This window comes from Cervus elaphus, chromosome 9 (assembly GCF_910594005.1).
Source record: "Cervus elaphus chromosome 9, mCerEla1.1, whole genome shotgun sequence".
Classification (NCBI taxonomy): domain Eukaryota; kingdom Metazoa; phylum Chordata; class Mammalia; order Artiodactyla; family Cervidae; genus Cervus; species Cervus elaphus.
The window spans coordinates 58,451,320-58,475,871 of record NC_057823.1 but is presented as its reverse complement, the minus strand read 5'-3'; the positions used below and the strand labels follow the sequence as shown (position 1 = coordinate 58,475,871).

Genomic DNA, 24,552 nt, shown 5'->3' with positions numbered 1-24,552 from the left:
TTGTTTGTGTTTTATGAAGGTCTGGAAAAGTCTGGAGAATTCAATTTGCCAAGTGTGGTTGGTATGTAAAAGATAAATGTTTTTAATCCCAGGATCTTTAAGAACTGTCCGGGGAGGTCTAACTAGACTTGTCTTTTTTTTTTTTTAATGATATCCAGGCTTAGGATTAAATGGCATTCATGCACTGAAGTGCCCACATTGATGGGCATGCAATAAATGTTAAATCACAACAATTAAGTTTAATGAGAATTAATGGTCTGTCTTACAGCATTGTCTCTGCTCCCTGGGCTGCCCTTTAGCCTTGTTTACAAGGCTCTGCCTGGCTGTCCCACTCAGTCAGCCCCCATCTTAGTGGGATTGCCTAGCTTTGCAGACTCCGCCCTTCTTTCCCCACCTGCCAAGAATGTCAAGGTCGATCTCCTCCTCTTTGGTCTTCTTCCCTGACTCATTCCCTAACCCTCTGTCTTTCTCATTCTCATCATCTCCTCCTTCTTACTCCCTTTCCTCTCCAACTTTATTTGTCCAGTTCCTTTTTACAGACACTTTCCTCTAGAAGGGACCCCCACCCAGCTGTGGATTGCCATCTTCCCCATAATATTGTTACCTTATCCTGCAATCCAGGAAAACATCTAGTCTGCCCCAAATAGAAGAAACAAGTGGAAGTAAAGACTGTTTGCAGTGCAAACAGAATGAATATCTAAACTCAAACCCCTTATGAAGTTGTTTCTAAGCACACTGTGTTTTCTTGGGGAAGTCTGTCTAGAGCCAGGGATGAATGATGGTCCACAGTACCATACAGGACCCTCTCCATAAGTACATGCTTCCTGCTTATCTACTGTGTAGGGCTGTATGTGGGCAAACAGATTGAGAAGCTTGAAGTATGACTGCAGTCAGCTTTCTCTCTGACCTTGTCTGGAGCAAAGCCAGGGAGCTGACTCTCTTTGGTTTAGATGGTTCTTGGAATGTTCGCAGCATTCATCTCACACCCTTCCCAAAAGTTCTCCCTTGGCAGCCAGGATTGTGACTCAATGGAAGGGAAAAAGATACAGTGCCTACTAGTGGCCTGTATCCAGGCCCCAGAAGATGGCAGAAGCTGTTCTAAGATGTTGAGGTCAAAGAAGTAATGCCAGTATTCTACCACTGTGACCCCCAGGCTGAACCCCCCTTTAGAGCATCATAGAAATTCTACACAGACCACAGGGAACGAGGGGTGCACACTCCACACTGGGACGAGATTGGGCGGGATGAGCTCCCATTCCTTGGTCTGGGCAGTTGTCTTGAGACATCAAATCATTATGTCTGCAAGGTCACCTACCTTCCTAGCCAAGGTGGGAATCCCCGCTCCCACCTGTCCTTTCCTGGAGCTAAACAAGGCAGAACAAGGACCCATGCTCGAGTCCTCAAAGAACAGCAGGACACCCTCAGTGGAGGCATACTATATTTAAATGCAATTCACCTCTTTGGGGTCTAGGAAAAGCCGCCTGTAGATTCATTTGCTGGGAAACGCCGTCTGAGTGGCCGAGGCAGTGGACGCCGGGGTCACGGTTTTGCTAAAAGCTGACTTCCTCCGGAGGTCTGTCTGCTGTCCAGAGTGGCAGCCGCTTCGGTGGGCGAACAGGATGGTCATCTCCGGGCCCACGGGGGCTGCCTCAGGCTGGGACCCCTTTGGGGTGGCTGGCTGTTCAGGCTTCCCGGAGGTGTGGTGTTTGGCGGGAGGAGGGCTGTAGTTCTGAAATCTCACGGTTTTGACTTGCTGTAAGACAGGAGAGAAAAGGGTCATGGCTGAGGTGTGAGAACTGTACTGTTTTCCCCGGGACTTGGCTCACACGGTTCCTTTACCCTCGTCCCTTCTGGGAATGCCTCATTCACGTGTTCCTCCAGCAAATGCTTGTGTCTGCCATGAGGGTCCACCGGGGATCACCACTCTGTCAGGTGCTATGTACAAATCCAAGAGTGAACAGCACTGCCCTGACAGATGACAGGGAGAACCAGTGCTTCCGTGGGGAAGAATAAGATGCTAAGGGAGTGGGTAGGATTATCCAATTGAAGCTGGAATGGGGCTTGTCAGGGAAGGCCTCCTAGAGGCAGAGTTATTTCAATCAAGAACTGAAGAATGACTGGGGATTATCTAGCAGAAATAGAAGGGGCAATTACCGACCTAAGAACAGGGTCCTGGGCAAGAGGGTATGATCCTTTCGAGAAGATATAAGTTCACCTCCCCTGTCTCTTCTCCACCTGCCAGTATAGCCTGTCTTGAGGCCCACCTCTTCCCTGAGGCCTACCTGCTGACTGCATCACGTTCTGTGATAAACTTATAAATCCTCAAAGCAGAGCCAGCAAACCAGCTCCCTGTCTATGTGGGAGTCACCACCTCACATTTGCATAAGACTTTCCTCTCTCCCTTCTTTCCTAGCCTGTTACAGGACCTGTCTGGTACAATCGTGTTTACCTTGCCATTCTCTGTCTTTTGTTTGTTTGTTTAGTCACTAAGTCATGTCTGACTCTTTTGTGACCCCGTGGACTGTAGCCCTCCAGGCTCCTCTGTCCATGGGATTCTCCAGGCAAGAATACTGGAGTGGGTTGCCATGGCCTTCTCCAGGGAATCTTCCTGACTTAGGGACTGAACCTGCATCACCTGCATTGCAGGCAGATTCTTTACTGCTGAGCCACCAGGGAAGCCCCAAAACTAAACGATAACAGTCACCTAATTTTCTTGTTACCTCCTTCATCCCACCATCCTTCTTTCCTCAAGGATATTACTGAGAACATAATACGTTTACAGAAATTCTTATGTCTTCTTATGGAAAAGCCATAGAACCACAAAGGTCCTGTTAACAGTCAATGGAGCAGTTATAACTCTGTGTGACCTTGACAAGTCACTTACACTCTCCTGTGTCTGTTACCTCTTCCATACTGTGAACAGGTACACATTGTTCCCTGTGTAAGCACTTTACTCATCTCATTTAATTTCCACTCCAATCCTGTGAGGCTATGACTCTTCTTACTGCCATTTTACAGATTAAGCAAAAGAATCTCAGAAAGGTGAGGTGTTTTAACCGGAGTCACCAGCTAGCAAGCAGCAGAGCTGGAATTCAAAACAACATTGTATCTGAGGCCAGAGCCATGCTTTTTCAAGTCACCCCTGGGCCTTGAAAGCAGGATGTATGAGATATTCTGGAAGCATCAAGAAGATTCAGTAACATGTCCAGGGAGGATGGAGGTGGTATGACGATGTGGAGGGGGTTGTGTGTGAGGATTCCTTTGATTCCTTGTCCATTCGGAGTTGAAATCTCAGGAGCTGGGACACTGTGCAGTTAGGGGTCTAAAGAATCAGGTCCCCTTCATGTCACCTCATGGTCATGCATGTTCAGTTGTACCCAAAGCTTTGTGACCCCCATGGACTATAGCCTGCCAAGCTCCTCTGTTCATAGAATGTTCCAGGCAAGAATCCTGGAGTGGGTTGCCATTTCCTCCTCCAGGGGATCTTCCCAACCCAGGGACTGAACACACGTCTCTTGTGTCTCCTGCATTGGCGGGAGGATTCTTTACCGCTGCGCCATATCACCTATTCCTACCTTCTCGCTGCTTCTTGAGTTTTCTGGCTTCACCAGGATGGAGGGTGGGGCAGATGCAGGCGGTTTGGGGAGAGGCTCACTCTTGATGGGGATTTCTTTGCCTTCCATGATGAGGGAGCTGGCTGCCGTGTGGGTCCTGGTGTCGCTGCCCCTGTTGACGCATGTGAGGGCAGGCTCCCCGGTGGGAGTGGGCTTGGGTCCCGGCTCTGCCACCACCGTGGAGGCTGAGGAGGGGGCCCCCTGTGGCTGGCAGAACTGGAACTGCTGAGGCTGGACCACCATGGTGGGGCTGCGTCTGAAGGAGCCCACCACGAGGGTGGGGATCCCCGACTGGACGGGTCTCTGCAGAGATCCATCTGGGGAATTACAAGACAGAGATATCAGCCCTGGGGCGGCTGACAGCAGCTGGGGTGGGGGGGGCGGGGCAGGCAGTGCGTCCTGATATCCCAGAATAGTTAAGTGCTTTCCCAATTTGACTGTGCTCACATTCTCCCAGGGTCTTTCAAAGGTGACCTTATTCTTTTTTTGGTGCTGTCTGCCGATGCCGGCAGCCAATGACTGGCTAGGTGAATGTTGGTGGGGGGTGGTGTCAGAAGGTGTATTACCTCCATTTGTCCTCTGTCTGTCTCTCTGTCTCTCTTTCTCTCTCTCTCTCTCTTTCACACAAACACACACACACACTCCTATGTTCTCCTTCCAGGCCTTTAAGATGGGAAATGAAGAAGACAGTCCTAAAGAGAGGGCTTCACAGTGAGAAGAGAAGAGAAAGGTCATACAGACCAAAGAGGACACAAAAGCAGAGACAAAGCAAGTGACAGCAGACATTGAGACTCACAAGGATGAGTCAGTTGAGAGGCATGAGCAGGAGGGAGAGGGCAGGAGAGAGCGGAGGGGACTCTGACCAGCTTCTTGAAGAAAATTCTGATGGAAGCATTAGGCCTGTAGCGTGGGGACCTCTGCTCTTCATCGGGTCTGTGGGGAGGAAAGCTGAGTGGGATTTAGAGACCATGTGTACTGGGCAAATGTGACAGTAGTTGGAAGCAAATCTGGAAAGGCTATTTCCGAGTTAGGGTTGGGAGCGGATGAGCTTCAGGAAGTCCCATGACACAGGCTCTGGAATCTGATCTCTTCTCAAGGAGCCAGGGGCCAGTCAGTCACATCACCTTCCTGCTCCTCGGCCCCCCTGGTTGTAAACTGGAACTAACAACAGTACCTCATGGGCTGGGGTAAGATTATATTTTATGATGCATGCAAAGAGTTAGGATAGGATAGTGCCCGGAACGTAATAAATGCCCCCATGTTTTAAAACTTTTTTATTTTTTCCTTTTTAGGTAAAGGAGAAACAAACTATAAAAATGCATGCATGGTCCAGGAGTTTGGTTTTGCTCCTTTCACTTCCCTGAGCTCATTCCCTTTTTTTTTCTTTTTTCTTTTTTCGGTTTTAATTGAGATGAGCCTCCTCTGTAAAAGGAAGCCATTCCTTCCCCTCAAATTCTCCAGAAGACAGGAGATCCCTACCCCTTGAGCACATGTCCTGTGGGTGACCTGGAGAATCAGCAAGTTATTGCACTCTGAGGGGGGTAGTGGGAGAGACACCCTGAGCCGCATTTTGGGTCATTTCTCCATAAGGGTCTCCCAGCATTTGCAGCCATAGCAGAGACGTCAGTCCTCTGTGACACTCTATGGACACGTGTGTGAATCAAAGTTACGTGTGTCCGGTACAGAGGGCCCATCCAAGGCCATGTTCTGTGTCATGACCCTTCATCAGGATGGGTGTGAACATGAAAAGCAGACACTCACTCAGGAGCGTCGGTATTCTCAGCCGCCGCCGGCAAGCCAGCCACCGCTTACACGAGTCTGACCTTTCAATGTCGACATTTTTTTTTCCACTGACAGCCCTGTGTGGTGCACATAGTCAATTCTCTGTCATTTCTCTTTGCTTTGGGGAGATTGATAGCTTGACCAGCCTCACCTTGGGGAAAGGGAGAGAGAGAGCTTCTGGGACCTAGAAAAGTCAAAGCCACGCTGGGCAGACCTGTCCTTGTCCTGTGCTTCGTCACTCAGTCCTGTCTGACTCTTTGTAACTCCAAGGACTGTAGTCCGCCAAGCACCTCTGTCCACAGGGATTCTCCAGGCAAGAATACTGGAGGAGCTTGCCATGCCCTCCTCCAGGGGATCTTCCTGACCCAGGGATCGAATCCAGGTCTCCCATATTGCAGGTTGATTCTTTACTGTCTGAGCCATCAGGGAAGCCCAGACCTGTCCTTAGGCTCTCGGAAATGAGTGAAAAATCAGTTTATTGCCATATCTGTTTATCTTATGGGTTCCTAATTTCCAAGAGATTCAAAACTCCAAGTTGATCAAGATAGATGTGAAGGAAGAGAGGCAGTGTCCAAAAGTAAGCGGGAAACATTGCCATGGGAATGTTCTTCTCGGCATTCATAAGTGTGAACATTTCAGCACTAAGTGAAATGATACATTCACATTATGGGTGGACCTAACATGATCTGCTGAATCGTAAGAGCTCTGATAATGCTGATATGACGCTAATGCTATAAAAGTAGCTATCATTTCTTGAGTGCTATTGTGTGCCAGGCACAGTGTCATTACTATTAAATGGATTCTTTTATTACTCTGATGAGGTAGGTGCTATTTTAATTTTCATTTTTCAAACGAGAAAACTGAAGACCCAAGAAGTAAGTAACTTGCCCAAGGCTATTGTGGTGGGATTACTTATTGTGTGTCTTGCAGGGAGAAGGGGGAGGAAGGCACTGGAGGGTGCAGAAGGGAAACACGATTGGCTCGAATTAAGAGGCAAGACTGCTGGGATTGGTAGTCAAGCAAGCGACTGGAAAGCACTGAGAAAGAGTAGAGCCAAGATAATTGCTTTAACTTTCTGGGGGCATTTTCCTGTGTGGCATACTGCCCCACATGTGAATCCTTTGCTCTGACTAGTACTGCATTTTCACCTTTAATCATTTTTTTAAGATCGAAGGAGGGATGGCAGAGTCCAGTCTAAGTCAGGGGATGTAGAACAAATCAAGTTGACTTAGCTTGGCTTGTTGTCTTCTTCTAGAGAGGTGTACAAATATAGAGGTTTGATGTGTTATATAACAATGGGTCTCAGAAACTTTTTAGAACCCCCCCAAATGAAGTCTTATGCAGAGGTTCAATATATTAGAAGATAAAAGCATGACTTTTAAAATGAAGGAAGTTATGTAACTGCCATGTGTGCAATGTGGATGTTATATAAAAATAAAAGCAAGGTGCAGAACAATGTGTTAAGATTACATGGTATGCATGTACATGGACGAGAACTTGGGACTGGGGGTGAAGGATTGGAAGGATATATTTGTACAATATAATGTAATTTTGTACAATATAATTTTTAAACTTGTACATATATTAGTTAAAGTGGGATTCAGGGGCTCTTAGCATCAACTCCTCTTTTCCTCCTCCCCTGCATCCTTCATTTCCCTTTTGGTACCCCCTGAGGGTTTCCACAGAGCACAGTTTGAGAAACACTGATCCAGCAAGTACTTTGGTCATTCTGTCTTAATAAGAACTAGCATCCAACCTAGGCCATGTTCTAATTATACGTTGGTACTCAGGGCTGGTATCGTCCCAATCAATGTGTATGTATGTAGTGACTGAGGGCTGTGACCCTGAGATTGTCTGGCTTCATCTAATAAAACAACTTGATATTTGGGAAATGTAAAGCAACCTTAAAGCAAAGATCCTTGTTTTTGCAAAACAAACAAACAAACAAAACCAAACCCCAAAACCACTCTGTTTGCCCAGAGTGAGATCGCTCCCATCCTTAGGTCTAGGCACGTACCTCTCTGCCACCACTTACTCTTTCTCATGCTACCTCGTCCTTTGCGGAGAGAGCTCCGCCCCAGGGTCCCCAGGCTGGCTGGGCTCCGCACAGGGTTGACTATGGCCGTGGGCACGAAGACAGACTTGAAGGGCCGGCTCTGCCGGGGATCACTTTCTGAAATACTGCCTTGGGAGGACACAGAGGAGGTGGATAACGTCCATGCGGTGTAGAGGCCAGGACTTCGGGAGTCTGGAACGCTAGATGTCTTTCTGGTTGTGCAATTTTTTTTTTAAAGAAGAAATAGAAAAAGAAAAAGTTCAGTCAAGAGTCCAACCGTATACCACAGTCAGCTCCCAATCATATACCACCTGTGGCCTCTCCTCACCTACTGCTACCCATATATACATACCACACAGAGTCTTCACTACAGAGGCCTCAGCTCCCACACCTGGATAACTGTGTGGGTGCGCTGAGGGAGGGAAGAGGTCTCCTGCTGAGTCCTGGTGGGACGAGAAGATTTGAATTTCATCTTCTTTCCCTCCAGCTCTGATCACTCCTCATCCCGTGTTCCTTCAGCCCTGAGTTTAGGGCATAAGACCTTGAATGTGTTCATCTCACTTTGGAGGGGCAGTTTCTTGTTTGTTCAGTGACTTGTCCACTAGATTCTGAACTCTTTGAAGGCAGAGATCTTATATGACTTATTTTATATCTTCTGTGTTCTGCATATATTGTTAAAGTGTTGAATGGCTGCCATAATGCACTTAGCACTGAAGCCAGTCATTTTGTGTTACACATATTGAGCACTTAGGCTCAGATGGTAAAGAATCTGCTTGCAATGCAGGAGACCTGGCCTAGATTCCTGGGTTGAGACGATCGCCTGGAGAAGGGAATGGCTACCCACTCCAGTATTCTTGCTTGGAAAATTCCAGAGGAGCCTGGAGGGCTCCATGGGGAGTCCATGGGGTTACAAAGAGTTGGACGTGACTGAGTGACTAATACTTTCACTTTCACTGTATGTCTGGCGTTGGCCAAGTCCTTTGCCCACATTATCTCATGGGTTCTTTACAACAGCCTTCTGAGTTAGCAACTAGAAATACTACTGTTTTGTAGATTAAAAAAATACAGATTTACAGTTATTTGAGATTTGAACCTAGGTCCAGGCTGGCCCTTGTCACCCATGCTCTTATCACTGAGCTACACTACCTTCTGGCTAGTCAGAGCATTCATCATTTGGAAAACCCTGCATCCTGCTTGAAATAAACAAACCAAAGGAGCTGGTAGGCCCTACACATGCCTCCACAAAACCTAATCCTTTAGCCTTAGGCTCTAATTTTTAAGACTAGTATTTAAATTTTGAAAACAGCAATCTCTTGCCCACCGCTTTCCAGCCTGCAGCTCCCTGAACCCCGTGGGGAATGGCTGTCACTTTACACACTCCTCTTGTCCTTGTCCCATCCTACCCCCATCCTCCTCCAACCCCAGAGGAGTACTCCATCAATCACCTTGTCACTCTGTTGATTCAGTAACTTCTGCTAATTCCCTGAAGCTAACCAACTCAACCAAGGTCCTGACACAAAGATGTCTCCATGTAGTTTCCTTCCTGTCAGTGCCTCCAGGTTTCTCTTTAGGTAATTTCCTCTTATTTCTCCTTTTTCTCTCCCTCTTTTGCTTAAAAAAGTGTATGTAGTTTAATAATGAGCCACCCGTGTTGCAAGAGACGGGAAAGGCACTACTTAATGTGGCCAACTCTGCCCATGCAGCATATGCAGCCACATGCCCGGGGGACAGATGCTTGTGGTGAGGGGGTTTCTGGCCACAGCTTTCATTCTCCTCTGGTCTCTGGGGATGCAGTTAGGGAAGTGGAGTGGGCTGGCCACCAGTCAGAGCTCAGATTACATTCTGGAGATGAGGGCTGGGCTGAGAGAACTCCCCAGCTCTGGCTTTCATGGCAGAGTCTGCATCTGCCTGTGTTTTAAACAAAGACCTCAAAGTGTAGGATGCTGCAAAATGGACCAGCAACAGGGAAATCAGGTTCCAAAATGGTTGGCAGTGGCAGCAAGTACAGAAAACAGTTAATGAGGCCTGAGTCAAGCTTATTCCACCAGTCCTTTCTTTGGACAACTGTTTACAGACTGAGGTGCAACCTCATTTTTCTGGGCCCAGCACGAGGCTGGATTCCAGAAACTCCTAAATTTCAAGTCCCCTTCCCAACACAGAACCCCTCTATGTTTTTTGGCAAAAAGGTCAACATGGGCTTCCCTGGTGGCTCAGGGGCAGCGAATCTGCCTGCCAGTGCAGGAGACATGGTTTGATCCCTGGTCCACGAGGGAGCAACTGAACCCAAGTGCCACAAGTGCTGAACCAGTGCTCTGGAGCTCAGGAGCTGCAACGACCGAAGCCTGAGCACCCTAGAGCCTGTGCTTTGCAACGAGAGAGGCCACTGCAATGAAAAGCCCATGCACCACAACTAGAGAGTGGCTCCTGCTCACTGCAACTAGAAAAAAGCCCAAGCAGCAACGAAGAAGACCCAGAGACCCAGCACAGCCCAAAAAATAAAAAATAAACTCAGCACTTACCCAGCATGCTCTTCTAACATCAAAATGCTGTGCTAACATATATTCATTAATCCCCATGACACCTGAGATCTGCAGACGTTATGACCCCTGTTTTCTAGATGGAGAGACTGAAAGGCATTCTGGGTTTAAAGGGGAGGTGAGCATGTTGCCTCTGATTTGCCCCACTGCACTGCTTTGAGTGTGTCCCCCTTTCTACCTGAGATACAAGCCCTTAAGAACTTGTGCAGTACATGAAAGGGGCATGACACATGTGCCGTCTACCCTGCTCAGTAGTGGCAGGAGCCTCTTGGTAAGGCGAGAGCTTGCACTGTGACAGTCTTTATACAGTTCTGTGTAGCAAGTTAAAGGCCAGTGAGTGGTGGCCCACCTGTCACTTTTCTCTACCCCTTCGGCAACGGGATGGCATATGAGTCTGCTGAAGGCTGCCTGAAAGAGAAGTATCCCAGCTCACTGGGCAGAAAGGCGTATATTGGGAGGACAGAAAGGAGTGGGAAGAGCTTGGAAACAGGATCGTAAGGAGGCTACTGAGAGTGGCGAGGCAGGAGTCTGAGGTGGGGAGAGTCTGATCAGGGGCTGCTGCTTGAGTACCCGCTGTGAACAGCCTTCAACTTGGCCCATGTGCCTCTCTCCCTTGTTCCTCCTGATCCCATTTCCAAGTTCTGAGAGGCTGAGCCTGTCCCTCAGCTGTGGTAATGAGCTGAGGAGGCTGGGGAGGAGAGGGAGGTGAGAGGGAGAGTGAGGAGGAGGAGAAGGAATGGGGAGGAGCTGGTTTCTGCAGCCTCTAAAATGGGAGGGAACATTGAGACTGGGTGTGGAGGAGGAAACCCAAAAGCATGCAGGTGCTGCTACAAAGGACCTGAATGAAAACGTGACAAGTGTTGTGTACCCCCGACCCATGGGCTGTCTCTGGGATCTGGGGAATAGGTCATGGTGGCAGAGATCTAGGGGTGGTCAGCACAGCTGGGCAGGCCGGCATTCCCCTAGAGCACAGAGCACTGGGGCTTCACACGGCATAGCAGCCTCTCCTCTTTGGTAATTCAAAGGCTCGCTTGCGAACCATAAATCAAAACCCTGGCATTTTGGTCAACTCTAGTCTCTCAGTTGATCCCCAGGCTCTGTCTGGCTCAGTGCATTAGGAGATGCTGATTAAGAGTGCTGCTGATCAAATCTCAGGGGGCACCTCACACCTTGGAGGTCTAGCTGTCTTAGAAAAGGCAGTCCTGTACACCATGGGGGCTGGAGGTAGTGCAGAGCCATCCCTGCAAGCACACAATGAAAATGGGGGAAAACCTCTCACCCACACAGAACCGAAGAGCAGAAAGGGACCTTGCACATGTAGTCCAACCCACTCAGTAGCAGAAACTCTGCTGACAAAGGATGGCCTCATTCAGCCCTGAGAACTGGGAGGAACCAAGCCTCCCGCAGTGGGAAGGGTTGTTAAGAACAAGGGTGAGCTGCCCCCAGATAGACAAACTGAGCATGTCATCTGCATCCAAGGTTTCGGGGATGGAAACTTTCTCTGCATCTGGGAGGCTGTCAGAGAAAACACACACACAGGGAAAGCATGGATCTGCTGTCAATTAATATCCCTAGGGAGATTATACTGTGACAGTGACTTTCCTTTCTGGAAATGCTGATTTCCTGGAAGCAAACACTCCCATCAGCAGCATCTCAATATATGCACAGAGTCAGGTTTCTATGAGCCAGGGGTGGGGAGGGACTCATGGCCACCTACGGTGCTGCTGAACATCCATCCACCATCTGACACACAGCCACCTCGGATAGAGTGAGTCCAGAAGCTCATCATTTGCCCAGGAATAGATCTACCTTGGAGAAAAGCTAAGGAGAGAATAGGAAGCTGGAGCCTTGAGCTACATTGGAACAGAGTCCCATGTGCATTCAGTTAGGGTGATCTTAAGTCCAGATTTTCCAGGGAGAGTTTGTTTACACCTGCTCTCCTGGCAGTGTCCCTCTTCTATCTCAAAAACGTCCTAGTCTGGATGATGAATTATACAGTGACTCTTACTTTAGTGGTTTTTTATGGAATAATCAGGACTTCGGGCTAAGGCCTGATGCAAATGCCCCAGTAGAGTAGTAGAGATGGCCCTAGAGAGTTCATGATAGTTTCTTCCGTGGAAGACTGTTCATGAGTTAAAGTAGGTCTTTGCTCTTCTCTGTCACTCCTGAACTATCCTCCCACTCTCCTCAAGACTTCCCAGCTTGGAGTCACAAGAACAGACTCTACCATCTCCTACCCTGCCTTGTTGCAGGCATCACTTTCCCTGTTTCCTTGGGGAATTAAGCTCCCGGCTCACGGTCATTCTCTCCACCACAACGGATCCTACCTCGGTGATTTCATCTAGTCTTTGGGCTTTCATCTTAAACCTAGACTTCTTTCTTAAATGCTAGACTTGAATACGCAACCATTTACTAGGACTACTAAGGCATCTGAGACAATGTGCTGCAAACCAGGCTTTTGCTTCTCCTCACTAACACCTCAAGACCTGTTTGTTCCTCTTTTGGATTTCAACTCCATCTCAGTAAAAGGCAACGTTGTCTTCAGTTACTCAGGACCCACTTTGAGTCCTCTCTTTTTACACTCAGAATTGGATTTGTCAGAAAACCCTGTTGTTTCTACCTTTAGAATAAACCAAAATCTAACCACCGCTCCTTCCCTCCTTCCACAGCCAGCACCTTCATTCATTTCACTGTCAACATCCCCGCCCTCCCCCCACTCCCACCCCCACCCCCCAGATTCTTACCATATCCGCTCAACTAGTCTCTCTTCCTCCACCTTTCCTGTCTACAGTGTACTCTCAACCCAGCAACCAGAGGGGTTCTGATTACAACACAAGATAGGTCATGTCACGCTTCTGCTCCAAGCCCTGTAACATGGTTGAAGTCACATTCCTCATTATGACTGAGCAAATTCTGAACCTGAATCCCTGTTACCCCTCTGGCCTCATCTCTTAAGAGCCCCTCTCACTTCCCTAATTCAGTCCTCTCGGCCTTCACATCAGTATGCTCCTTCCCTGGGGCCTTTGATCTGTTCTTGCTGTTCCTTGGGCCTGGAATACACTTCCCGCATCCCTTCCTTCTTCCTTCTCACTGCTCTGCCAGCCCACCCCTGACCAAACTATTAACATTGTAATCACCCCCACGTAAATTGTATCCCCCTTTCCTGACTTATTTTTTCTTCTTAGACCTTATCAGCACACCACTTATATTCCTTATACGTCTTATTTATTTTCTGTCCATCCCACCAGAGCATAAGCTCCAGTGGGCAGAGATTTCTGTGTATTTTGTTCACTGGTGTTTCTCCAGTGTCTAGAAGGGTGCCTGACATACTGTGCTCAATATATATTTGCTGACTAAACGGATTAAAGCATCAGTTATAGGCATCCTTAGTTTGCCTTTGGAGATTTTGCAAATGTCTAACAAATTCCAAGAACCACTGAAGGGAGTAACTGACCCTCTATTCCAACTTTCTGGCATGCAAAGAAATCTTTTTGTCTGGATCTATTGGTACCCACACTTTGCCTGTATTCTATCTAGAAAGGGGATCCGCCACCTCAATAAAAGCAAGTGCAGTCATTTATTGAACCAGAATCTTCTAAGCGGTATTCACTGGTTCACTTTCCCCTGAGGGAACAAGCTTACTTCCTGGTCTGCACAGTCTATTATGGTCTCTCTGACCCTTGTCTTCTGCACTCAAACAATCCTATTGTCCTTCTAGGTTTATCCAGTGATGTAGCTTCTATTTCCTCACCATTGCAGCCCTCCTCTGGACACACTGCCCACCTACAGGAAGGTCCCCCAAACTGGCCATATATGACTCCTGCTCTGACCCCCATAGAGAACAATGGGATTATCCCTTTCCTTGGAGTTATGACTCTCTGGTATGTCATAAAGGTAGTGTTTATGTGTGGTAAGGGGCTTGGGGCCTTGTGATAGGCTTTGCCTGGACTCACAGGGGGTGGAGGTAGCACTGGACTTACAGGAGGAGCCACGGATACTTTCGGGGAACTGTGTGTACTTGTGGTTGTATGAGGTGCTGGACAAACTGCGCAGCAGTGCAGCTGATGAATGTGCCAGAGAATGAAGACGGCTGGGAAAAGCTGTTTGGAAAGAAGACCTGCAGGGTAACTAGCACATGACTGGGGGATTGGATGTATGGGTAGTGGTCTGAGTCACGAAAACTCTGCCTAATGGCCCCACGTCCTGGGAAGTCTCCCAAGGTGGTCCTAGAGGTCTTCTGACCATTGGGCTTTCCCATTGTGCTACGATTATGGAGTGTCTGGGTGAAGACAGTGAAGTGTGATTTGTGGGGGTTGTACGGTAGAACTGAAATCTAGTTCTTGAGCAGGCTGGTTAACTGCACATCACTTTCATCATCTGTAAAATAACACCCACCTATTGGGATACTTGAGCATAGCCAAAGAGCTAAAAGATGCAAAAGTATCAATACTTGTAAAATGTGAAGAGCTATTTAAAAGATAACTATTTTACTATTTTTTTTAAAATTAATCATTAGGAGGATAGTGAAGCAAAAATTGTTTCTTGGCCCACACTCTGAAAGGATTGAGTCCTTCAGCCATTCAACTCAGAGATGGACTCTGGCCTAGATGATCCAACCCTTTGATGCCTGAGATTGGAGAGGACGCACCTGAAAATGGGGATGACGTAGTTGTTGGGGAAGATGCCAACTCGCCCGGTCACCAAGGAGACGCCCCTGAGCCAGCCGTCCTGGTACTTGCCCAGGACCCTGACGCCTTCTCCCTTCTGTAGGTCCAGTTCCTCGGGGCCATGGGCTGAGTAGGAGTGCAGAGCTACAAACCTGGGGAGACACAGGGAACTGGTGAAGTACACTGGTGAGTGTGCCTAGTGGAGGGCATGGAACCAGCAAAGGGTGAAGGGAGAGGAAAACTCAGAGTCCATGACCCAGTGGTTAGCACTAAACATCCTTTAAGAATTGAAACCTCACTATGTAAGGCAGATGGAAACAGTGGAACCTTGTTGAAGTTGCAGTGGAGGGGCCCAAATCCCTGCCCCCTTCATCTCCTCGCTCCTCCATAGAGTGCCCTGAAGCTCCAGGTCACTCACTGAGGTCACAACAGCATTTTGACATTGGGGAAACTGGCCAAGAATAGAGAAAGGAGTTGGTGACCAGGAATCAGTGGCAGAGTCGGGTCAAAAGCCTGAGAGTGATGGTTCTATCTAGGATGCTTGTTCACACTGCTTAGAGTACCCTCAAGACAGTGGTCATAGACATCAAGGTTCAGCATAGGGGTCAGCATAGAAGCCTCTCTGATCCATTCCCTCTCCTGAGGGTAGTGACGTGTCTAACCCCCAAGATGCTAGCTTAATGTAGGCAGGAGATGGACATGGGGAAGTGGGAGGCAAGGGTTAATTTCATTGTTTCGGCACACAGTGGAATGAATATTGGCTGCATTGTGGGATGGAGGAGAATGGGCTTGAAACGTGGTAGAAATGTTCTTGGGTTGGAGCAGTGACTTTCAACTCTGGAGTCCACATAGTAGGTTGGGTAGGTAACATCCAGATATGAGCTTGGGGTAAAGACCCGGGGGAGTAGTTAGGCTGTGGAAGGAGAATAATTATCCAACTAAAGGCATTAAAAATAACCCACTTTGGTTTCCCAGGTTTGGGGTTAAAATTTTGTGGCTTCGAGCTGGATAGACGCTAAGGCAGCAGTTTCCAACCTTTTTGGCGCCAGTGGGATGGTTTCAGGATGATTCAAGTGCACGTTCAAGTGCACAAAGTACATTTATTGTGCACTTTGTCTCTATTATTATTATACCAGCTCCACCTCAGATCATCAGCATTAGAGCCCAGAGGTTGGGGACAACTGCTCTAAGGACTTTGAGGCACTGACAGGTTTTATCAAAGGGGCTAGGAGAATGTTCTCATCTGCAAGATTTCTTTCCCTCCTGAAATGTTATATTTATTTCTCACTTATACAGCAGCATCTATTGATGACCAAGCATTGTGACTCTAAACAAAGACAACAGAAATCACTCAGTACCCAATCTCCCTGTAGGGTTTTGGTACATAAACTAGTCTCTTTCTGCTTTTGTAAAATAATGAGCCAGGATGATGTAGCTTGGTAATTTGTATTTTTCATTATTATTTCCTTTGGACATTGTAAAGGAAGGGAAGCTGTTGTTTCTCTCCATGGGATGGTTGGGGACAGGGGATGCTCGATGACAGAGGGATGGCAAAGATGACCCCTCTGTGCCAGGACCAGGAGTGGAGGGTTGAACTCATTTTTTTTTTTACTCACATGTTAGCTGAGAGGTGTTGCTGGGAGCCAGGAAGACTGACAATGGCCGTGGAATGTCCTAGGGAGGCAGGTGCAGGGTGATAGGTGCTGACCTGCAGAAACAGCAAGCATTAGGAGCCAGACCCACAGCAGAGCTGCTGCATTCTGACGCAACTAAAAACCAACAGGCACGCCCAGCACCACCCATCGTGTGCCTTTTTCTCTGTGGTTTGTGGCTGTGGGCAGAGCAGAGTGGTGGGGGATTGGTTTATGGTCTGCTAAGGTGGTATGCCAGGGTCACATTCCAAAAGACGGCTCAGATAAGGCCTGGGGTGAAGGCCTGCTCACTTTACAGCCGACAGAGCACTGCCAGCTCTTCCTCATGTCCCTGGCCCTCCCCACCCATTTCCTAGTGCACTCCCCTCCCTCTAAGAAAACCTGTTCTCGAAAAATGATACGATGGCTAATGTCGAGAACGCTCGCCAGGCAGTTTTAAGTGCTTCGTAAGTATCAGCTAGTTTAATCCTTGTTAAAGGAACTAGTATCATCCCTATTTTTGGATGAGAAACTGAGGGAAAGAGATAAATCACTCAACTAGAATGAACCAACATTTAGAACCAGGTACTCCAGGTCTGAGCCCACACTCTCACTAATGTTAGTATTCACACACACACACACACACACACACACACACACACACACACACACACACACACACACACACACACACACACACACACACACACACACACACACACACACACACACACACACACACACACACACACACACACACACACACACACACACACACACACACACACACACACACACACACACACACACACACACACACACACCAGTTTATCCTGTGACTTAGTGAGGGTGAATCTGCAACCTCTTCACTTTTCCAGGCTGAGAGAGGGGGCAAAAATTCTAAAAGCATCTGGAAACTGCCAGCTATCCTGAGGCTTCACTTATTATCTAATGTCTTACCTTGCTTATTTTCTTCTTGGCACATATCACAGACTGTGATTGTTTCCTTGTTTATTTACTGACCATCCCCCATCACTAGACTACAAGTTCATGAGGAAGGGACTACATCTTGTTTATCTTTGTGTTTCTTATATGCTTAATATGTTACTTGTAACTTAATGAATGAATGAAAACATCTTTCTACCCACTACATCAAATACTAATGAAACCTCAACTATCTCCATGCCATCCAGAGTAAATACATTCAATCAGTCTTCAGTTATCTACCTTTAAGTGATGGTAACTACATATATGTGCCTTTTTAGGACTGTGCTTTGTGGGTACAACTATTATTTGCAGAATGTGTGTTTGAGCAGTTGTGAATCCATTACTTGAGTATGTATGTACAAGTGTGTATGTTTATTCAGAACCTGTGACAATTGTATGTACATGTTTGATGACACTGGTCTATTGTATGTCTTATGTTCATGCATGTGGGTCAGATAAGCATGTATGCTATGTGTGATATATGTATGTATGGTTGTGAGTGTCTATCCGGAATTCTGTGTATATGTCTATGAACTCTAGAGGTGTGTGCAAGAAGACATGGATATAGTTTTGTGTGTGTGTCTGTGTCAATGATTGTGTAAATGTATGTATGGTTGTGTATGTATGTGTGATGTTTCAACTCAGTTATAGGATCAGAAAACCATTCCAGTTAGATAATAAGAAGGGTTAGCAAGAGTATAGAGAAATCTAAACCCTCATACAGTGTTGGTGGAAATGTAAAATGGTTCCAGCCTTTTGGAAAGTAGTTTTGCAGCCCCTCAAATAATTCATAGATTTACCATATGATTCACTAAGTCTGACATTCAAGAGAAATGAAAACATACATCCACACTAAAGCTTGTATGTGAATTTTACAGCAGTATTATTTATAATAGACAAAAGGTGGAGATAACCTAAATGTCTACTGGCTGAAGAATAGATAAATAAAACATGGTATATCCATACAATGGAATAATATCTTTACAATGGAATATTATTCAACCACAAAAGAAATGAAGTATTGATAAATACCAGAACATGGATAAACTGTGAAAACATTATGCTAATTGAAAAAAGCAAGACACAAGAAACATTACATAGTTCTGTTTATATACCTTAAATGGGTTAAATGTAAAATATATTTTATGGTATGTAAAATATGATATGGTATATAAAATATAATTTAATAAGCTTTTAATAAAGTCCCAAACCATATGATTATCTCAATAGATGTACGAAAAGCTTTTTACAAAGTTTGACATCCATTATGATAAAAACTCTCCAGAAAGCAGGCATAGAAGGAACATACCTCAACATAATAAAGATTTGCCATATATGACAAACCCACAGCTGGCATCATATTTAATGGTGAAAAGCTGAAAGTATTTCCTCTAAGATCAGGAATAAGACAAGGAGGTCCATTCTCACTACTTCTGTTTAACACAGTTTTGGAAGTCCTAGCCACAGCAACCAGAGAAAAAAAGAAATAAAAGGAATCCAAATTGGAAAGGAAGAAGTGAAACTGTTACTGTCTGCAGGTGACATGATACTATACATGGAAAATCCTAAAGACACCACCAGAAAAACTACTATAGCTCAGAGCTCATCAAGAGCTCTAGTAGTAAAGTTGCAGGATACAAAGTTCATATACAGAAATTTGTTGCATTTCTATACACTAATAATGCAAGATCAGAAGAAGAAATTTAGGAAACAGTCCAACTTGGTGGGGAATCAATATTATTAAAATGACCTCACTACTTAAGGTAACCTACAGATTCACTGCAATCCCTATCAAAATATCAAAGGCATTTTTTTTAACAGACCTAAAATAATTTAAAAATCTATATGAAAACACAGAAGACTCCAAATAGCCAAAACAATCTTGAGAAAGAAGAACAGAGCTGGAGGGATGACAGTCCTTGACCTCAGATTATAGTACAAAGTTACAGTAAAAAAAAATGGTACTGACACAAAAACAGACACATAGATCAATGGAACAGGTTAGAGAGCCCAGAAATAAATCTATGTACTTATATTCAATTAATTATGACAAAGGAATCAATATACAATGGAGAAAAGACAGTCTTTTCAATAAATGATGCTGAGAAAACTGGACAGCTACATGTAAAAGAAATTAGAACATTGTCAAATACCATGTACAAAAATAAACTCAAAAAGGATTAAAGACCTAAATGTAACACTGGATACTATAAAACTCTTAGAGTAAAATATAGGCAGAAAACTCTTTGATATAAATTGTAGCAGTATTTTTGGATCTGTCTCCTAAAGTAAAGGAAATAAATGCAAAATTAACAAATGGGACCTAGTTAAAGTTTTTGCACAGCAAAGGTAACCATTGACAAAATAAAAAGACAGCCTACTGAATGGGAGAAAGTATTTGTAAATAATATGACCAGTAAGAGATTAATATCCAACATATATAAATAGCCCACACAACTCAACATTAAAAAAACAAAATGATATGATTAAAAAATGGACAGAAGAATGGAATAGACATTTTCCCAAAGAGGAAATGCAGATGGTAAACAGGCACATGAAAAGATGCTCAATAGTGCTAATCATTAGGGAAATGCAAATCAAAACCACAATGATATATCACCTCATACCAGCCAGAATGGATGACTATCATCAAAATGAACACAAATAACAAATGTTGGTGAGAATATGAAGAAAAGGAAACCCTCATACACTATTGGTGGGAATGTAAACTGGTGAAGCCACTGTGGAACACAGTATGGAAGTTTCTCAAAAAACTAAAAATAGATCTAACATATGACCCAGCAGTATGACTCCTGAGTGCATGTCCAAAAAAACCAAAAACATTAATTTGAAAAGATACTCTCACCCTAATACTTACAGCAGCATATTTTACAATTGCCAAGATATGGAAGCAATGTAAGTGTACATCAACAGATGAATGGATAATGAAGATACGGTACATATACACACACAATGGAATATTACCCAGCCATTAAAAAAGAACAAAATTTTGCTATTTGCAAGAACATGGATGGACTTGGAGGGCATTATGCTAAGTTAAACAAGAAAGAGAAAGACAAATACTATATGATATTACTTAATACCCTTTTCCCTGTATAACTCTATTATCCAAATCTCATCACTGCTGCTGCTTTCTTGTGATTTTTTTTGGGAAAATGTATGTATGCATATACCAACATCATATATCTATATCTGTTTATTTTTTAATTTATAGAAAAATGCCACATTATGGACACTATTCTATTGTTTCTTCCTTGTATTAATACATTTTAAGATTTTGGGGGTTTCCCTGGTTTCTCAGTGGTAAAGAATCTGCCTGCAGTACAGGAGATGTGGAAGATCCCCTGGAGAAGGAAACTGCAACCTATTCCAGTATTCTTGCCTGGAAAATCCTACGGACAGAGGAGCCTGGTAGCTGACAGTCCATGGGGTTGCAAAAGATTGGGACATGACTTGGTGACTAACAACAATAAATAGTGGAATCTAAAAAATACAATAAACTAGTGAATATAACAAAAAGAGGGCAGACTCACAGATACAGAGAACAAACTTGGGGCTGCCAGTGTGAAGAGTGGGGAGGGACAATATAGGGGTGGGGGAGTGGGAGGTACAAGTTATTGGGGTATAAGATAGGCTACAAGGATGTATTGACAACATGGGATATAGCCAATATTTTGTAATAACTAAGTGGAATGTGACCTTTAAAAATTTATTTAACCCCCCCCCCCCCCCCCGCCAAGACATTCCTTGGTCATCCATCTGAAAGTCTCTAATACTTTCATAAAGTGTTGTGAACTTTGCAATCAAACATTGTCACACTGGTTCCCTCAAACAAGCTGCTGGCTTTGGGCTAGGCTGCTCCTCCCCTGCAACTGGGCAAGATATAATCCTTCTGGGATTGGGAGATGTGCCAAGGGAGAGCCTTGTTATGTGAACAACTAATCTTATGTTTGTGAAGGCTGTTGGATCACTGATTGAGCAGGATGAACTTCACATAACACCTGTGACTTTCCATTGTTATGCTTGAGTAAAAAGTCCTACTGTCCATAAGCACTATTAATCATTTAGGGAGGAGGAAGATGCCAGAATGCAAAGAAAACCATCCTTCCATTACACCTAAAGAAGTTCTCTTTTTACCTCTCTAGGTCTTCAGCTGGAGAGATGGGTATTTTGCTCCTAATTGGAACAGGGAAACCTGCCAGAACTGAAATCACTGGGTTTGTGTTGGATTTCTTTCTAAGGTGAAATGGGAAGGGAGGCCAGATTTTCAGTCAGGGAGGAGAAGGGAGAATACAAGTGGGGAAGGAGAAGGAGGGAGAGAGGGAGACTGTGGACAGCTCCAAGAGTGGGGGAGGGAGTCACAGTCTGGGACAGAGACACACAGGGGAAAGAGAAAGATCCAGAGGGATAGAGGAAGGAAGAAGAAAGGGGAGATAAAGATTGGGGAAACTCTTATAACTCATTCAGAAGACAAATAGCCCAATTAAAAGATGGGCAAAAGGGACTTCCCTGTTGGTCCAGTGGTTAAGAATCCATCTTGCAATGCAAGAAATGTGGGCTTGATCCCTGGTTGGGGAACTAAGACCCACATGCCACGGAGCAACTAAGCCCATGGGCTGCAACTACTGAGCTGGTGTGCCACAGCCAGAGAGTCCATGTGATGCAACGAAAGATTCTGCGTGAAACAACAAAGATTCTACATGCCCACAACTAAGACTGACTGCAGCCAAATGAATTTTTTAAAACGGGCAAAGGACATCACAAAAGAAGATAATATCAAGTGGCCAGTAAGCACATGGAAAAATGTTCAACATCAACAATAATCAGGAAAATGCAAATTAAAACCACCGTGAGATACTACTACAAACTTACGAGAATGGCTGAAATTAAAAGGACCGACCATACCGAGTGTCCGTCAGTGAGGATGTGGAACAACTAGAATTCTTATCTGCTCCTGGCGGGTGCCACAGGACAATGAATTGGCCATTTTTTATTAAAGTAAAACATACATTTACCACACTGCAGTCCTACTCACAGGTTTTTACTTAAGAGAAATGCAAACTTATGTCTATACAAGGACTTGTATAGGAATGTTCATAGCAGCTTTATTCGTTTTAGTCAGAAGCTGAAAACAACCTGAAGGCCAATCAACTGGTGAATGAACAAACGGTGGTACAAACACAATGGAAAACCCCTCAGCAATACATGCAATGATGTGGATGAATCTTAACATCATTCTAAGTAAAAGCAGCAGGACACACAAAACTACATATTCTGTGATGCCATTTATGTAACATTCTTAAAAAAAACAAAAGTATAGTGACAGGTTAAGAATTGCCAAGAGCCAGGGAAGGGGAGAGATGATTCATTGCAAAGGGGCACAAGGAAACTTTTGAGGGTGATAGAAATATTCTCTATCTTGGTTTCAATAGTCATCACATGCCTTTTAACATCTGCCAAGTCATTGAGCTGTATACTTAAAATCGTTGAGCTTTATTGTATGTAACTATAACTCAGTAAAGCTGTTAAAAAATATGACTACATTATCTAGTTGGCCGGAAGTGACCTTAGCTTGACCCAGCCCAAGTGCTGGAATTAGTCAGCAAAGGATATAGGGGTGATAGGTTAATCTAACAGTGGGCTAGTGATCTTCATATGGCAGGGGGCCACCTGAATATGGGAAAAATCAAATGTGGATACCTAGGGACCAGACAGAGATTCCACCAGTAAGGTGAAAACAAAAATGAATGAATGTATGGAGTGAGAGTAAGAAAAAGCCAGGGAGGAAGGACAGCCAGAACAAGACAGAGATGAAGGCCCCACCCGGTAAACGAAGACAGCCAGGTAGATGGCCAGCTTCTGAGGAAGGCAGGTCTGTTCCTGTCAGTGGTATTCAAGACACAGGCCCAGCCTGTCTGAATGAAAGGGCCTCCAATGGGTGGTTTCCTGAGGTCACCTATGACCTCGGGTCCCCGTGCCACAAAGGGTTTGTGAGGCTACCTTTGAGGTCCTCTAGGCTCTGGTGCTTCCTGGGGTAGGATCCAGGGATCTGAGCAGGATGAGAGAAAGTGCTGGTATTCCAGAATGTGGGTGGGAATTTCTGCTGTGTTATAAAAGCATTTTTTCCTCCTTTTGAAGGAAATGACTCACTGAAAAGAAGTCTTTATCAGGAACAGAGGAATGCACAGCTGTGTGGCCTCTGGGCGTTTTCAGGTGTTAAGTAAGGGAGGAGAGGGGGCTCAGGCCTGGCGGGAGCTGCTGCAGTATTCTGCTGGCCCTGGCCTCCCAGATCACTTGGCCTCTGGAGGCAGCTCTAGCCTACTCAGGCTTTTGGCTCTGCGGCTCGAGCATTTTCTAGCATATGTGATCTTGGGCAAGGATCAAATTCTGTGGCTCCTCCATTTCCTTATCTGTAAAATGGGGGCAATAATTGTATTTCTCTCCTAGAGTTGTTATGAGCATTGAATAAAAGAACCCATGTGTATTATTTAGCACAGTGTAAGTGCTCAATACATATTGCTTATTTAAAAAAATTTTTTTTTCTATTGAAACAGAGTTGATTTACAATGGTGTGTGAGTTTCAGGTACAGAGCAAAGTGATTCAGTCACGTGTTAGGTCGCTCAATTGCATCTGACTCTGTGACTCCATGGACTGTAGCCCGCCACGCTCCTCCAGGCAGGAATACTGGAGTGGGTTGCCATTCCCTTTTCCATATCTTCCCAACCCAGGGATTGAACAGGGGTCTCCTGCATTGCAGGCAGATTCTTTAACATCTGAGCCATCAGGGAATCCCTGTTCAGTTATATAGAGATATAAATATATATAGATATAAATATATATAGATAGACATAAATACATGTGTGTGTGTGCTCAATCACTAAGTTGTGTTTGACTCTTAGCGACCACATGGACTGTAGCCTGCCAGGCTCCTCGGCGGTCCATGGGATTTTCCAGGCAAAAATTCTGGAGTGGGTTGCCATTTCCTCCTCCAGGGGATCTTCCCGACCCAGGGATTGAACCCACATCTCCTGCATCTCCTTCATTGGCAGGCAGATTTTTTACCACTGAGCCACCTAGAAGTATTCTTTAAAATTCTCTTTCATTATAGGTTATTACACGAAGTTGTATAGAGTTCCTTGTTGTATACAGTGGATTCTTGTTTTCTGTTTTATATATAGGAGGGTGTATATTTTAATTAAATATTCCTTATTTTGAGCTACTAAGAGATTAGCTGCTGCGCAGGGTGTGGGTGGTGT

General features: G+C 45.2%; 1 protein-coding gene across 3 annotated transcripts in view; it reads right to left on the bottom strand.

Moving 5' to 3' along the window:
• Nucleotides 1-24,552, bottom strand: part of SH3RF2 (SH3 domain containing ring finger 2) — a 143,743-nt gene that overhangs the window by 16,978 nt on the left and 102,213 nt on the right. The window contains exons 5-9 of one of the 3 annotated variants that reach the window (XM_043913134.1): nt 16,273-16,364; nt 14,638-14,808; nt 7,414-7,664; nt 3,576-3,931; nt 1,457-1,753 (exon numbers count right to left, since the gene is read on the bottom strand). In XM_043913134.1, the coding sequence (XP_043769069.1) occupies nt 1,490-1,753; nt 3,576-3,931; nt 7,414-7,664; nt 14,638-14,808; nt 16,273-16,364 (1,134 nt within the window). In that variant the 3' untranslated portion in view covers nt 1,457-1,489. Of the gene's footprint in view, nt 1-1,421; nt 1,754-3,575; nt 3,932-7,413; nt 7,665-14,637; nt 14,809-16,272; nt 16,365-24,552 lie in introns of those variants that run through there. The other 2 variants (XM_043913133.1, XM_043913135.1) reach the window with 2 other exon arrangements.